The 17434-nt window shown below is 43.5% G+C and overlaps 1 protein-coding gene across 1 annotated transcript in view; it reads right to left on the reverse strand.

Moving 5' to 3' along the window:
- The window catches only part of LOC140430687 (glucose-fructose oxidoreductase domain-containing protein 2-like), a 75447-nt gene that overhangs the window by 47065 nt on the left and 10948 nt on the right, over window positions 1–17434 (reverse strand). Inside the window, exon 2 of the mRNA XM_072518327.1 lies at window positions 10812–11162. Within this exon, the coding sequence (XP_072374428.1) occupies window positions 10812–11064 (253 nt within the window). The 5' untranslated portion in view covers window positions 11065–11162. The remainder of the gene's footprint in view (window positions 1–10811; window positions 11163–17434) is intronic.

Here is a 17434-nt window from a genome sequence, read left to right on the forward strand (position 1 = left end):
GAGTTCTGTACAGCTGCAACATGACCTCCCGACTCCGGAACTCAATCCCTCTACCAATAAAGGCCAACACTCCATAGGCCTTCTTCACAACCCTATCAACCTGGGTGGCAACTTTCAGGGATCTATGTACATGGACACCTAGATCCCTCTGCTCAGCCACACTTTCAAGAACTTTACCATTAGCCAAATATTCCGCATTCCTGTTATTCCTTCCAAAGTGAATCACCTCACACTTCTCTACATTAAACTCCATTTGCCACCTCTCAGCCCAGCTCTGCAGCTTATCTATATCCCTCTGTAACCTGCTACATCCTTCCACACTATCGACAACACCACCGACTTTAGTATCGTCTGCAAATTTACTCACCCACCCTTCTGCGCCTTCCTCTAGGTCATTGATAAAAATGACAAACAGCAACGGCCCCAGAACAGATCCTTGTGGTACTCCACTTGTGACTGTACTCCATTCTGAACATTTCCCATCAACCAACACCCTCTGTCTTCTTTCAGCTCGCCAATTTCTGATCCACATCTCTAAATCACCCTCAATCCCCAGCCTCCGTATTTTTTGCAATAGCCTACCGTGGGGAACCTTATCAAACGCTTTGCTGAAATCCATATACACCACATCAACTGCTCTACCCTCGTCTACCTGTTCAGTCACCTTCTCAAAGAACTCAATAAGGTTTGTGAGGCATGACCTACCCTTCACAAAGCCATGCTGACTATCCCTGATCATATTATTCCTATCTAGATGATTATAAATCTTGTCCCTTATAATCCCCTCCAAGACTTTACCCACTACAGACGTGAGGCTCACCGGTCTATAGTTGCCGGGGTTGTCTCTGCTCCCCTTTTTGAACAAAGGGACCACATTTGCTGTCCTCCAGTCCTCTGGCACTATTCCTGTAGCCAATGATGACATAAAAATCAAAGCCAAAGGTCCAGCAATCTCTTCCCTGGCCTCCCATAGAATCCTAGGATAAATCCCATCAGGTCCCGGGGACTTATCTATTTTCAGCCTGTCCAGAATTGCCAACACCTCTTCCCTACGTACTTCAATGCCATCTATTCTATTAGCCTGGGGCTCAGCATTCTCCTCCACAACATTATCTTTTTCCTGAGTGAATACTGACGAAAAATATTCATTTAGTATCTCGCCTATCTCTTCAGACTCCACACACAATTTCCCATCCCTGTCCTTGACTGGTCCTACTCTTTCCCTAGTCATTCGCTTATTCCTGACATACCTATAGAAAGCTTTTGGGTTTTCCTTGATCCTTCCTGCCAAATACTTCTCATGTCCCCTCCTTGCTCGTCTTAGCTCTCTCTTTAGATCCTTCCTCGCTACCTTGTAACTATCCATCGCCCCAACCGAAACTTCACACTTCATCTTCACATAGGCCTTCTTCTTCCTCTTAACAAGAGATTCCACTTCCCTGGTAAACCACGGTTCCCTCGCTCGACGCCTTCCTCCCTGTCTGACCGGTACATACTTATCAAGAACACGCAGTAGCTGATCCTTGAACAAGCCCCACTTATCCAGTGTGCCCAACACTTGCAGCCTACTTCTCCACCTTATCCCCCCCAAGTCACATCTAATGGCATCATAATTGCCCTTCCCCCAGCTATAACTCTTGCCCTGCGGTGTATACTTATCCCTTTCCATCATTAACGTAAACGTCACCGAATTGTGGTCACTGTCCCCAAAGTGCTCTCCTACCTCCAAATCCAACACCTGGCCTGGTTCATTACCCAAAACCAAATCCAACGTGGCCTCGCCTCTTGTTGGCCTGTCAACATATTGTTTCAGGAAACCCTCCTGCACACACTGTACAAAAAACGACCCATCTATTGTACTCGAACTATATATTTTCCAGTCAATATTTGGAAAGTTAAAGTCTCCCATAATAACTACCCTGTTACTTTCGCTCATATCCAGAATCATCTTCGCCATCCTTTCCTCTACATCCCTAGAACTATTAGGAGGCCTATAAAAAACTCCCAACAGGGTGACCTCTCCTTTCCTGTTTCTAACTTCAGCCAATACTACCTCGGAAGAAGAGTCCCCATCTAGCATCCTCTCCGCCACCGTAATACTGCTCTTGACTAGCAGCGCCACACCTCCCCCTCTTTTGCCTCCTTCTCTGAGCTTACTAAAACACCTAAACCCCGGAACCTGCAACATCCATTCCTGTCCCTGCTCTATCCATGTCTCCGAAATGGCCACAACATAGAAGTCCCAGGTACCAACCCACGCTGCCAGTTCCCCTACCTTGTTTCGTATACTCCTGGCATTGAAGTAGACACACTTCAAACCACCTACCTGAACGCTGGCCCCCTCCTGCGACGTCAAATCTGTGCTCCTGACCTCTATACTCTCATTCTCCCTTACCCTAAAACTACAATCCAGGTTCCCATGCCCCTGCTGCATTAGTTTAAACCCCCCCAAAGAGCACTAACAAATCTCCCCCCCAGGATATTTGTGCCCCTCAGGTTCAGATGTAGACCATCCTGTCTGTAGAGGTCCCACCTTCCCCAGAAAGAGCCCCAGTTATCCAAAAATCTGAAACCCTCCCGCCTGCACCATCCCTGTAGCCACGTGTTTAAATGCTCTCTCTCCCTATTCCTCATCTCACTATCACGTGGCACGGGCAACAACCCAGAGATAACAACTCTGTTTGTTCTAGTTCTGAGCTTCCATCCTAGCTCCCTGAAAGCCTGCCTGACATCCTTGTCCCCTTTCCTACCTATGTCGTTGGTGCCAATGTGGACCACGACTTGGGGCTGCTCCCCCTCCCACCTAAGGACCCGGAAAACACGATCCGAGATATCACGTACCCTTGCACCTGGGAGGCAACATACCAAACGTGAGTCTCTCACGCTCCCACAAAATCTCCTATCTGTGCCCCTGACTATAGAGTCCCCAATTACTAATGCTCTGCTCCTCTCCCCCCTTCCCTTCTGAGCAACAGGGACAGACTCCGTGCCAGAGGCCCGTACCCCATGGCTTACCCCTGGTAAGTCGTCCCCCCCACAAGTATCCAAAGCTTGTAAGGGTGCAAAATTGTGTTAAAAAACTTTAATAAACTTTTTTTTTTTTTTTTTTTTAAAAAACAGTTCTTTCTTCTTGGGTCTGTCCTTGTCCCCTACAAATCTGCAGTCATCACCCCTCTCCTGAAAAAAGTCCTTGACCCATCCACCCTTTCCTCTCCAAAGTTCTTGAACATGTTGCCTACCAAATTCCACATTTGAATACCCCACAAGTTTCCATCCCTGTCAAAAGTATTGAAATGCCTCTTATCAAAGAACAAAGAAAAGTACTGCACAGGAACAGGTCCTTCGGTCCTCCAAGCCTGTGCCGACCATGCTGCCTGTCTAAACTAAAATCTTCTGCACTTCCGGGGTCCGTATCCCTTATTCCCATCCTATTCATGTATTTGTCAAGATGCCCCTTAAACATCACTATCGTCCCTGCTTCCATCACCTCCTCCGGCAGCGAGTTCCAGGCACCCACTACCCTCTGTGTAAAAAACAACTTGCCTCGTACATCACCTCTAAACCTTGCCCCTTAAACCTATGCCCTCTAGTAATTGACCCAAAGTCATAACCGAGAGCCTAGGTGACTGCAATTGATTCAAACTATCCCTCCTTGACTTCCACGACTTTTCTGCAGGCTCTGACACGATTCCAGCTGGAAGGCAGGCCTTTAAAACCCCAGTCAAGGTCTGGATAGAAGGAGTGCAAGAGTTCTTCATTTGCCACGTTTGCAAAATTGTCACTTGTGAATAGTTTTCGGTCTGTAAATAAATAGTTGTTTTCATCCACTGGTGGTCGCCTGGAGTTTCTATTATCATATTGACAACAAGGAGTAAAATAAGTCAGCCCTCAGATTGCAAGGGCAAAAGAAGAAGTCTGATTCAAAGCAATTTCAGCACACTACATGGTGCCATCAAGCCTGAACCATTTGATGCAGATGAAGATTGGGTGCAATATGTAGAGCGTATGTGTAAGTTTGTCAAAGCAAATAATATGGGGGCGGAGAGGGAAAAAGAATCAGATATTTACTTTGTTCAGAGCGTGCGGCATCCAGACGTACAGTGTAATAAGAAGCTCGCCCCAACCTGAGGCCCCGGATTCAAAATCACTTAATGAACTTGTGCAGTTGGTTAGGAATCATTATCATCCAAAATTCTCCATCTTGCAGGAGGCATAAATTTGGCTGGGGGGTTCTAGAGAGAATCTGTTGTGGTCTTCATCGCCAGACTAAAAGGAAACTGGCAGAATATTGCAATTTTGGAAAATCCCTGAATGATATGCCAAGGGATGGACTGGAGTATGGGTAAAACAACGTACTATCCAAAAGGGGCTAGACTTTAAAAAGCAGCTGAAAATCGCAGTGGTTAGCACAACTGCCTCACAGCACTGAGGACCCAGGTTCAATCGCAGCTCGGGGTCACTGTCTATGTGGAGTTTCTCCCCATGTCTGGGTGGGTCTCATTCCCACAAACCAAAGATGTGCAGGGTAGGCGGATTGCCCATGCTAAAGAGGTGAAGTCGGACAATGCTATGAAGATGGAAATACGTGGTTGGTAATGGTGTGTTTAAAAGCTCATGTTAGGGTCAAATAGGACACTGATTGTGAACAATTTTGTTCTGCCTCAGACAGTTGCCAGAGAAAGAGATCGAGTCCATGGCAAAGGCAGAGAGTTTGGGGCGGAGAGCAAAGATAATCGTTTCAGTTTGTGCAAATATTTAATTGGAGGAAATGTCTGCTCATTGGGAATTTGGTAATTTAGAAACAGTGATGAGGTCGAGTGAGGAAAGGCCAGGTGTCAGTTTACATGTGGGAACTGTCATTGTGTTTTCGGATGATGTCGCTGCGAAATAGGAGCCTACGACCTCACCTGCTCTACTGCTGCTGAAACCCTAATCCATGCCTTTATTGACACCAGACTTCACTCCTGGTCAGACTCACACAATCTGCAATTTGTAAACTTGAGGTCATCCAAAGTGCTCCTGCACTAACTCACCAAATTCGGTAAATCGTCATCCTTGTGCTCACTGACCGTCACTGGCTTGTGGTTACAAAAGGCCTCGATTTTGAAAATCTCGTTCTTGTGTGAAAATTCCTCCATAGCCTGACCCCTTTCCGGCTCAGTAATCTCCTACAGCTCAACAATCTTCAGATATCTGGGCTCCTTTAGTTCGGTTCTTCTGAGCACTCATTTTAATTGTTTCACCATCAGTAGCCATGCCTTCAGCTGAACAGGCCTTCAACTCTGGAATTCCCTTCCTAAACCTCTTCACCTTGCTTTTCTCCGTTAAGACACTCCTTAAAAACTACCTCCTTTCATCTAGCCCAAGTTCTCCTAATGTGACTCAATATTATATCTTGTGTTATGAAGCCTTAATAAGGGGCAGCAGGGTGGTGCAGTGATTAGCACTGCTGCCTACGCCGCTGAGGACCCGGGTTCGATCCCGGCCCGGGGTCACTGTGTGTGGAATTTGCTCATTATGTTGATCCCACTATTATATTCTCCCCGTGTCTGCGTGGGTTTCACCCCACAACCCAAAGACGTGAAGTTTAGGTGAATTGGCCACGCCAAATTGTCCCTTAATTGGAAACTCTAAATTTATTAAAAATAGAAAAATAAAGCCTCAATGACATGTCCCAAGGTGTTTCACAATGTTAAAGTCGCTGTACAAATTATTGTGTTGTTATTCTCTTGATCAGCGCCAAATCCATTATTCTGGATACTTTCTCTTCCCTCCCACCCATTTTGTTTTATTGTCTCCTTAACTACTATAAAATCCAAGTCATAATAGGAGGATCAACATAATTAAGAGGCATTTATGTAGAACATGTAGGTAAAGTCACACCTCTAAAGTCTCCTACTTCAACAGTGCCACATGATAGCTGCATCACCATGTGTGGTTGTTTTACGTTACGACATATTGACAGCTAGGAGATTATAGATGAAGGCTTGTGCAAGACTTTTAAGGTTATGTTAATCATGTTGGCTGCATTTACTCAGCTGAACTGGATATTTAAGCTAAAGCACCACAAAAATCACTCAAATCTGTGACTTTTTTAAAATTCAGCAATCTAAAACCAATAATTTCCATGGAAAATTGAATAAATAGTTTATTCACATTGTTTTGGTACCATTTTAGTTCTTCCTTTAGATCATTACATAAAGCTAAAAACATTTTTTACAATTTTGAAAGAAATCCTTAGAAATACTTATGAGAAACCAAGAACCCATTTTCCCTGGCCTTTTTTAAGTTGAAATTTTAAAATAAGAATTCTGAGTTTAACTATTATCTTTGCATCAATTAACTGGACCAATGCTGAAATGCAACATGTACAGGGGAGGCAGTAGGATAGTGGTATGTCATTGGACTAGTAAACCAGTGACCCAGAGTAATGCTCTGGGGACCTAGGTTCAAATCCCGCTGCTGCAGATGGTGAAATTTGAATTCAATAAAAACCTGGAACTAATGATGACCATGAAAGCATTTGTCAATTGTCATAAAAACCCATCTGGTTCACTAATGGTCTGGCTTACAAGTGACGCCAGACCCACAGCAATGACTATGGCAACTTCAAAAGAAAAATATATAAATTATGAATAATAAGATTAAAGCAAATTACTGCAGATGCTGGAATCTGAAACAAACAGAAAATGCTGGACAATCTCAGCAGTATGACAGCATCTGTGGAGCGAGAATAGAGCTAATGATGACTCTGTCCAGCCTTTTCTGTTTTTGTTAGAAATTATGAACACGTTGGGAAGGGATCGGAACAATAAACTGCTTGCATATTAGCAAAATAAATTAGTACACTTATCATTCAGAATTCATTGTTTTATGAATTTTAATTGTAACCCCAGGTTTATAAAATGGTAGATAAATAATATTTCAAATAAGGACTGCATCTTTCAATATTGGTAAAGCGCACAGTATCTTAACCTCATTAGTCACATCATATTTCATTCACTTCAGTTCAACAATGATGGGCAAATGACTGCTGTCTTAAGGTTGCAGTAGGAATACAACTGGCATGAAAAATTATATACCAGATGCGGAGTTAAACATGGACACCCAAGACTTCTTGAATGTTAATTTCTTAAATAATTAATATTCTGGACACAAATGCACTGGTTGTTCAATCCTATTATAGCTGCATAGAAACAGGTTTCATATATACAAACCAATCAAAAATAGAATGGGTTGGGCAGAATGGTCATCTGGCCAAATTCTCCTAATGTGACTCGGTATTATATTTGTGTTATAAAGCCTCAATAAGGGGCAGCACGGTGGCACAGTGATTAGCACTTCTGCCTCACGGCGCTGAGGACCAAGGTTCAATTCCGGCCCCAGGTCACTGTCTGAGTGGAGTCTGGACATTCTCCCATTGTTTGCGTGGGTCTCAGCTCCACAACCCAAAGATGTGCAGGGTAGGTGGATTGGTTACGATAAATTGCCCCTTAATTGGGAAGAAAATGGGGTACTTTAAAAATAGAAATGGGTCAATCCCAAGCGCTTTACACCACAGTAATTTCTAATGCTTTTTTCTGCCTGCCAGATTGGGTCTGATCACATGAATATAGAGCTTGCCTCAATCCTATGTTTCCACCCTGCTGCCTGAAGGAACTGTGCAGTCAGAAGAAATTTCATAAGTTCATTTAAATACATGCACAGATGTTTAAATTGTAAAACCAAGCACATGCCAGACACTTTATTCAATATAAAAGCACAGAACCAAAGCTCGCAGTTAAGAAAGGAGTTATTCTCTCTTCCAACTTCTTCCATCGGGCAGGAGATATAAAAGTCTGAGAACACGCATTTACAAATTCAAATACAGCTTCTTCGCCGCTGTTACCAGAATTCTGAATGACCTTCTTATGGACTGAACTTATCTCTCCACACATCTTCTCTATTGATTAGTACTACACTCCATATGCTTCGCCCGATGTCTGTGTCTAGGCATTTACATTGTGTATCGATCGTATGTCCTATGCTTTTTCATATATGGAACGATCTGTCTGGAATCTACGCAGAACAATACTTTTCACCGTGCCTCGATACACGTGACAATAAATCTAAATCCAGGAGCAGAAGTTATACGCAAGACAGATAAATTTTAAAAATATTTCTGTGGATGGCAAGACAAAGAATTGTCTGCAATATTTTCCAGAACAGGGCCATGAATGGTATCCACCTTATGTTATGGCTATTTTGCCCAGCCCCCTCATGATTTTTAACATCTCTATCAAATCTCGTTGTAGCTTTCTTCTCTCCAAACAGAATCTCCAATCTATTCTCATAACTGAAGTTTCTCATTGCTGAAATCATTCTTTTAAACCTCTTTTGCACTCTCATCAATGCGTTCACATCCTTCCTAAAGTGTGGCACCCAGAACTGGGCACAGATTTAAAAAGTGATCTGCAAAAGCAAATGTGATGCGAGAAAAAAAAACTTTTTTACACAAGTGGTTCAGTTCTGGAATGCATTTCCTGGAAGTGTGGTGGAGGCAGGTTCAATCGACGCATTTTCAAGGGCATTAGATGATTATTGGAATAGAAACAACGTGCAGAGGTACAGGGAAAAGACAGGGGGTGGCACCAGTCATACTGCTCGTTTGGAGAGCCAGTGCAGACACAATGGATCAAATGGCTGTGGCATCGTAATAATTCTGAGAGATTGAATCCACCGACTCTAATTTACACATTCTATTCAGTCTTTGAGCTAGTAGTTTCTACCATGCAATCACAGCAACTTCATGCCATTAAACGGATTTTAGCAGCGAGGCAGATAAGGTGCCATTTTCATTATGTTAATAGTGGAGCTGCACATCTTGGATTTCATTGTTTAACCAAGCATCTGCCCTTGTCTGAAGTTGCACATAAACAATAGCAAATGCTTTAGTCCCACCATTATTTTGATTTAAAAAATTATCATTCTGACAACTTCAAAATTTGAAATGGAGTATAACTACTGTGGTTGAACACTTACTTTAATAAAAGATATTTACAGATTTAATTCCTTTAACAGCGTCAGAAGGGAAGAACCAAAGGATCTAAATTACAAAATAATCTATTAATTTACTGGCGTCATCTATACATTTACCACAATCGGACATTCAAATATCCACAATCTCCGATGTGTTTTTAATGCTGCAGCACGCAGAAAGATAACATTATGTTTACACATGATCTCAGTGCACTTAAATTCAGGGTATGCCCTGCTGCTCCAGCTTCCTGTCTGGCTGTTTCCTCAGTTTAGCAATAAACTTAGTGCAACCGGTTGCCGAAGAAATAAGCTAATTTATCTTTGCCTGGGAAATCTGTGAAGTACTGATATTTTATGATAAAAGGTCTTTGAATCCACAACACTTAGCCCAGAGTCGCACCCCAAAAATGTCATTTGTATTGTCTAGATGAGCCAAATGTCTACAGACATATATCAGCTTTCCATTTAAGGAAAGCAACGGACTTATCCTCAAAGGACATTGCATAGGAAGTTATTGAATATGATGTTTATTCTAGAAAGCGAGGACTGCATAACACGAACAATACAAGTTTTCATAAGTAGAATAATCCCATCCAACAACTTCCATACAAACTTTTACCTAGTAGTGGAGGTTTGGCATATAATTATATTGATTGTAGAAAGAAGTAATACTAATGTGGAACTCAGAAGAGAACATGACTGTTTCTCTCCCTTCCCCCATTTCATGCTGGAGGTACAGCGTCATAGCGGTTGATAGCTCTCTGGTACCTCATCCAGGTGGTCATTCAAATAATGCTGCCTCTGCGCAACATAATGCCCTTTGGAGTAAAGGTTTCCTCCGCTACACAGCCTAGAGAAATTTGCATCCAGTCTGAAATGGTTATACAACTGGTTGAAGCTACCAGCAAATTAAGTGTATTATTTTGTGTATGTGAAAGATCAACCTTCCCATGATCTCTTTATGCATGGAAACACAACATAATGCCAAGAACCACAATTACTTTAAGTAAATCCTAAACTGCTGCGTATAAAAAGGTACTTTATCAGAGTTACAAAGCCAGAGCTCAGAGTGTGGACAGGGGCAAACCCCTAATCCAGCTCCTTACCTGCTCCAAAAACCAAATCAAATTGAATCCAATTCATGGTCCCCCCAAGAGAGACATACCAGATCCAGGCATTACACCTGATCCCACGCTCACCTTAGCGAAAAGACCGAGAAGCGATGATGCAATACATATATAAATAAACATTTTGCGAGTCTGATGCAGCTGTATTCATCTGTTGATAAGAATATCCTACAACCTTATAGTAAATATATGGTTACATTTGCAATATTATTATAATCAATTAAGACAATGGAAGTTATAAAGGTACCTTTAACGTGTGCGTGAATTATCTGAAACATTTGAACCTGACATTTAATTTGTACTCCAGCTCAAAAAATCTGCACCATAAAAAGGCAGATGGACTCTGCTATCATAACAGGTTGTCAGGTTGTGCAAGCCAATGTTCCCAGCCAGGATGGGAAAACAAACAGATTGTTTTTGTGATCTTGCCAGCAACATAACCAGAGCTAGAGCTGACAACATGCCACTTTCTGATCAGAAAAAGTGTCCCAATTCTTACAAAGACACAGCATTTTTAAAATGTAGCTTTTTAATAAAATTTCAACTCACTTGTTTTATTCACACAATTAGCACACACAGAAAAGTGATGTAGCGGGGAGTCTTTTAAAAATCTCAAAATAGCATCAGGATCTTGCTTAAAGTAATCAGAAAAAGGAAATACTGTACCTAATGCTTTAGCAGCAATCTGGCATGTGAGAGGAGGAGGAATATTGATGCAGATAAGATCCACATCCTGGTGGAGCAAAACATCATCAGTCCGGCTTGTGTAAAATGAAATATTCATTTCCTCCGCCAGCTGCTTGGCCTCTTCCTCCGTTCTTCCCCAGAGTGCCTCAATGGTGAAGCCTTCAGCACGCAATAGTGGCACCAAAACCCGCGCAGTGGTACCTGTCCCAAACACACCAACCCCTGGGAGCATTTTCCACTCAGTTTGCTTCTATTGGCAACGAGGTTTCATAGAAAAAGTGGAAGCAGATCACCTCTCCAGATTTAGAACCGGCTGTAATTCTGTACATGCTGTAAATAGAAAAACAAACAGGACTGTAAGGTGCAGAAGTCACTTCCTTAAACACGGGGTACAATTACTTTACATCTGAACCCAAGAAATAAGTTAAAAAGATAGGCTATTCAACACTAATCCTCTAGGTTAAATTTTTGAAAGTATACACAAGACCATAAGACATAGGAGCAGAATTAGGCCACTCGGCCCATCGAGTCTGCTCCGCCATTCAATCATGGCTGATATTTTTCTCATTCCCATTCTGCTGCCTTCTCCCCATAACCCCTGATCCCCTTATTAATCAAGAACCTATCTGTCTCTGAATTAAAGACACTCAGCAATTTGGCCTCCACAGCCTTCACCGGCAAAGGGTTCCACAGATTCCCCACCCTCTGGCTGAAGAAATCCATCCTCATCTCTGTTTTATTGAATCGTCCCTTTAGTCTGGGCTTGTGCCCTGCTTCTAGTTTTTCCTGCAAGTGGAAAAATCCTCTCCACGTCCATTCTATCCAGGCCTCGCAGTATCCTGTAAGTTTCAATAAGATCCGCCCCTCATCCTTCTAAACTTTTGACGAGTACAGACCCAGAGTCCTCAACAGTTCCTCATACGACAACCTCCATGCCAGGGCTCATTCTTGTGAACCTCCTCTGGACCCTTTCCAAGGCCAGCACATCCTTCCTTAGATACAGGGCCCACAACTGCTCACAATACTCCAAATGGGGTCTGACCAGAGCTTTGTGCAGCTTCAGAAGTACATCCCTGATCTTATATTCTAGCCCTCTCGACATGAATGCTAACATTGCATTTGCCTTCCTAACTGCCAATGGAACCTGCACATTAACCTTAAGGGAATCTTGAACAAGGACTCCCAAGTCCCTTTGTGCTTCTGATTCCTCATTCCAAAGTGCATAACCTCACACTTTTCCACATTTTATTCCATCTGCCACTTCTTTGCCCACTCTCCTAGCCTGTCCAAGTCCTTCTGCAGGCCCTCTGCTACCTCAATACTACCTGTCCCTCTACATATCTTTGTATCTGGGTCATGCACATATTACAGAAAAGATATTTGTGTGATGCCCAAGAATGACAGCCTCTCCATTTTGCCCAAGAAATTGCACGAAGATCCCATTCTGAGGATATCTTCACAACTTGGTGCAGGAAGACAGTTTCTTACATAATTTTCTCCCTGATGACTAGCTGCTAGCTTAACCATTGAAAGGGTCCACAGTAGCTGACATAATTACTAAATACAGGGTGGAAAATGGTGAAAGGCGATGGAATGAATAGTTGGCATAACATCTGCACAGATAGCATAATGGCTACTATAGTGATAATTAAATTACCTATGCCGACAGATGTTCACATCTATCTTTATTGGCTACAGAAATTTAGATATCTGATGACAGTTTTATTCCAAACTCCCCCCCCCCCCCCCCCCCCCCCCCCCCCCCCCGCCGTGCCCTCTACCACCCTTGAAGGCAGAGTTCCAGATTCCCACCACTCTCTGGGTGAAAAAACCTTTCTTCAAATCCCTTCTAAATTTCCTGCCCCTTACCTTAAATCTGGTTATTGGTCCCTCTACTAAAAAGGGGGAAAGTTCCTTCCTACCTACCTTATCTATGTCCCTCATAATGTTGTACAGTTCCATCAGCCTTCTTTGTTCAAAGGAAAACAACCCCAGCTTAGCCAGCCTTTCTTCATAACTGAAATGCTCTAGCCCATGCAACATTCTGGTGAATCTCTTCTCCACCCTTTCTAGTGCAATCACATCCTTCCTAAATGTGGCAACCAGGTCTAAAGACAATATTCCAGCGGTGGCCTAATGAGCGTTTTATTCAGTTCCAACATAACCTTCCTGCTCTTACATGCCTCGGTTCATAAAGGCAAGTATCCTAAATGTCTGCTGAACCACCTTATGGCATGCTGCCTTCAGGGATCTTTGCATATGTACCCCAAGGTCCATCTGGTCCTCTGTGCTTCCTAGCATCCTACCGCTTATTGTGTATTCCCATGCATACAAATCATGTCACACTTTTCAGGGTTAAATTCCATTTGTCACTGCTCTGTCCATCTGAGCAGCCCATCTATATCATCCTGTAATTAAGGCTTTCCTCCTCACTTTTTACCACGCCACCAATTTTTGGGTCTGTGAACTTACTGATCATACCTCCCACATTTGTGTCTAGATCATTAACGTACACGACAAATAGCAAGGGACCCAGCACCGATCCCTGAACACAGGCTTCCAGTCACAAAAACAACCTTCGACCAGCACCTTTTGCCTACTGCCACTAAGCCTATTTTGGATCAAATTTGTCAAATTGCCCTCAATCCCAAGGGCTGGTTCCTTTTTGATCAGTTTCCATGCAGGATCTTGTCAAAAATGTTACTGAAGGGCAGCACGATGACACAATGGTTAGCATTGCTGCCTCACGGCACAAGTTCTAGGTTCAATCCCGGCTCTGGGTCACTGTCCGTGTGGAGTTTGTACATTCTCCCCGTGTTTGCGTGGGTTTCGCCCCCACAATCCAAAGATGTGCGGGATAGGTCAATTGGCCACAGTAAATTGCCCCTTAATTGGAAAAAATGAATTGGGTACTCTAAAAAAATGTTTTTTAAAGTTACTGAAGTCTTTGTAGACTACATCAACTGCACTGCCCTCATCTACACACCTAGTCACCTCCTCAGAAAATTCAATCAAATTTGTTGCACATGACCTCCCCCTGACAACCTATGCTGACTATCACATCCAAGATCATCTGGAACATCCCACTCTGGATTCACCAGCACAGAGATGGGAGAAGCAACCAGACTATTTCCAAAACTTGATCACATGCATCATTTTGGCCCGTTCAGTCACAAGGCACTGAGCAGACCAAGTAATTTCCCTGCCATATTGGGAGGAAATTATCAGGAAGAACAAAGAAAAATCAGTTCACTGGAAAGCTACAGGTTAGGGTGAAAAATGTATTGAAATCATTACTTTTCAGAATGGGATGCCAGTGGATGAGGAAACATGCATGGCAGATTTAGTAAAAGGCAGGATATGTAATATAGTGTTTTGAATGGGATCAATGCCAGTGTGTTGGGCTTAAGTGAGCCTGGACGTGAGCCCTTTCTAAAGAATAAAGGGATTTGGGGATATGGTGTACGGGCCGGAGAGTGGAGCTGAGTCCACAAAGATCAGCCATCATCTCATTAAATGGCGGAGCAGGCTCGAGGGGCCAGATGGCCTACTCCTGTTCCTAGTTCTTATGTACGTGTGAAAAGGCATGGATCTGGATTTCACTGGTGGTAAGTGACAAGTGGTAAGACGGGTGGCCCATATGTTCAAATCAAATCATGGCAAACTTTGAAACTGAATTCAGTAAATCGGTTGTCCATAAAGCGGTCTTATTGATGTAAAAAAACAATGGGTACACCAATGACCTTCAGGGAACATAACCTGCCATTTGCACCTGGTCTAGTTTACATTGATGTCCATGGCACCAATGCCTTCTTCAATAATAATCTTTATTAGTGTCTCAGGTAGGCTTCCATTAACACTGCAATGAAGTTACTGTGAAAATCCCTTCGTCGCCAGGACTACGGTACCAGTTCGGATACACTGAGGGAGAATTCAGAATGTCCAATTCATCTAACAAGAATGTCTTTTTGGGACTGGTGGAGGAAACCGGACACCGGGAGGAAACCCATGCAAACACGGGGAGAATGTGCAAACTCTACACAGACAGTGACCCGGGGTTGGGATTCAACCCAGGTCCTCAGCGCCGAGAGGCAGCAGTGCTAACCACTGCACCACCATGCTGCCCTAACCACTTACATTTTACTTGGAATGTAATGTTCTAGCTACTAAGAACCAGGGAAGCATCATGGTTTCTCTCAGGAAACTGGAGAATGAGCAAGAGGGCTCATTTACACAAAGCTTGAGAAATCCTCCTGCAGGAACATGCCTCAATAATATACAATTACGATACTGCTATAGCAAGTCAAAACACTTATCCAGTTTCTACTCCAAATGCAGACAATGTAAACAGTGCAATGTGAAGTTTGCTTGGAGTGTACCCTTTCAAATACAATAACGTTAAAATCTGTACAATTGAAGATTAAGCTTTTGTCTGTCTGATAGCAAGTGGATGAGATATAAGAACATAAGAACAAGGAGCAGGAGCAGGCCATCTGGCCCCTCGAGCCTGCCCCGCCATTCAATGAGATCATGGCTGATCTTTTGTGGACTCAGCTCCACTTTCCGGCCCGAACACCATAACCCTTAATCCCGGATTTACCCAGCTGTGGGCTTATAAAAGTGATAACAATCTGATATTCATCAAAAAATTCTGTAAATCCATTACAAGTTAAATTAGATAATTTGCTTCATCACTAAATTAGCCACTACTGGCATTTCACTTAATGCACACAACTTGCTTTTATATAGTACCTTTAATAATGTTCCAAGGTGCATCACAGGAACACAAACACATAAGAGACAGGTGACCAAAGCCTGGTCAGAAGTAGCAGATGTTAAGGAATATCTTAAAGGAGGACAGAAAGGCAAAAGAGAGGCTTTGGAAAGAGAGCCAGAGACTCGGGCTCAGGTAACTAAAGGCATGGCCATTATTGGTGGAGCAAATAAAATAAGAGAAGCAGAATTAGAGGGGTGCACATTCGCCAAAGGGTTGTTAGGCTAGAGAGTTAGGCAAGGCAAAGCATGGAGGGGTCTGAAATAAGGATGATGGGAAAATAGGTATTACAGGAACATGGGCTAGCAATCATGGCTAATGTAACATAGGAACAGGAGTAGGTCACTAAGCCACTCGAGACCATTCAGTATCATGGCTGATCTGCAACCTACCTCCAGATATATCAGCCATTGGCTTTATCCCAAGGCCAAGTTTTTATACTTCAATCCTCTTACAATAAAGGGAAACATGGAGTGTGCTTTAGTAAGGCACGGGGAGTCCACAGCGAGTGTAAAAGTAAAGACATTTATTTTACAAGTTACATACACGAGACTCCATAGAGGAGGCCCGGTTAATCTCACTGGGCATTCTCTCTCTGAATGGTCAGTTTCACACTGGCCGACCATTTATACAGGTACGGACGGATAAGCTACCCCACCCCTAGCAGGGGAGCTCTTACCCAGAGGAGCAGGGGGAAACAATCAACCCCACACAGCATATCCCATGCTGGTTATTACATTCTTCCCCCCAAAGTCCGAAGACCCCTCTCGAAGGACGATGAGGAGGCGAAGACGACGGAGAAGAAAATCCCGAGGCAGAGAAAGAGGAAGAAACCGGTGCAGCACCCGGAACAGCCAGACGACAAAAACGTTTAGGCTCCAGTAGGTCACTGTCGAACAGATGAGCAGGACCAGTCAACGTGCGTCTCACTGGTGAGCAAGTCAGGTCCGACATCCCCATGTAGCACACAGAGGTGGAATTGGCATCAGCTGAGCCCAGAGACGGCACACATTGCGGCGGCTGGCCCATCAATCCAAGGTCTGAATCGCTGCGACGTTCCTTCCAAGCCACAGAGGGGCCATATGGGAATCGGCGCCCAACAACATACAGCTCGACAAACTATATCTCCTACATTCAGTGCTATTTTGGAAAATGGAGACTCGTGGCGCCCTCCAAAATGCTAGGGAGCTGTCGCCCAAAAGTACTTTTTTTTTGTTGTCTGTTGTTTTCAAACCTGCACAAAGCCCTGTTGCAAAAAGATAACTTGCTGTGTTCCGTGCATAGTGCACCACGGTTAGCATGTCCATTTGAAATGTACCAGGCATTTATTTTACAACAGTTACTTACATGAGGCCCAGTTAACCTCACCGGGCACTCTCTCTCCCTTTTTTTAAAATTACTTTATCAGAGTTACAAAGCCAGAGCTCAGAGTGCGGACAGGGCCAAACCCCTAATCCAGCTCCTTGTCTACTCCAATCATGATCCCCACAAGAGAGACATACCAGATTCAGGCATTACACCCGACCTCACGCTCATCTTAGCCAAAAGGCCGAGAAGCGATTCACTCTCTTCTTGGCAGTTGGTGCCACACTGGCCGACCTTTCATACAGGTACGGATAAGCTACCCCGTCCCTAGCGGGGGCGATCGTACTCCCAGAAAAGCACAGGGAAAGAATCATCGACGCACCATATGTCCCGTGCTGGTTATTACATAAACCTTCCTAATTACTCACGTACTTGCATGCTAACCTAGTGTTTCATCTATGGGAACACCCATATATCACAGGGGCTGGTTTAGCACAGTGGGCTAAACAGCTGGCTTGTAAAG

Source organism: Scyliorhinus torazame, chromosome 10 (assembly GCF_047496885.1).
Source record: "Scyliorhinus torazame isolate Kashiwa2021f chromosome 10, sScyTor2.1, whole genome shotgun sequence".
NCBI lineage: Eukaryota > Metazoa > Chordata > Chondrichthyes > Carcharhiniformes > Scyliorhinidae > Scyliorhinus > Scyliorhinus torazame.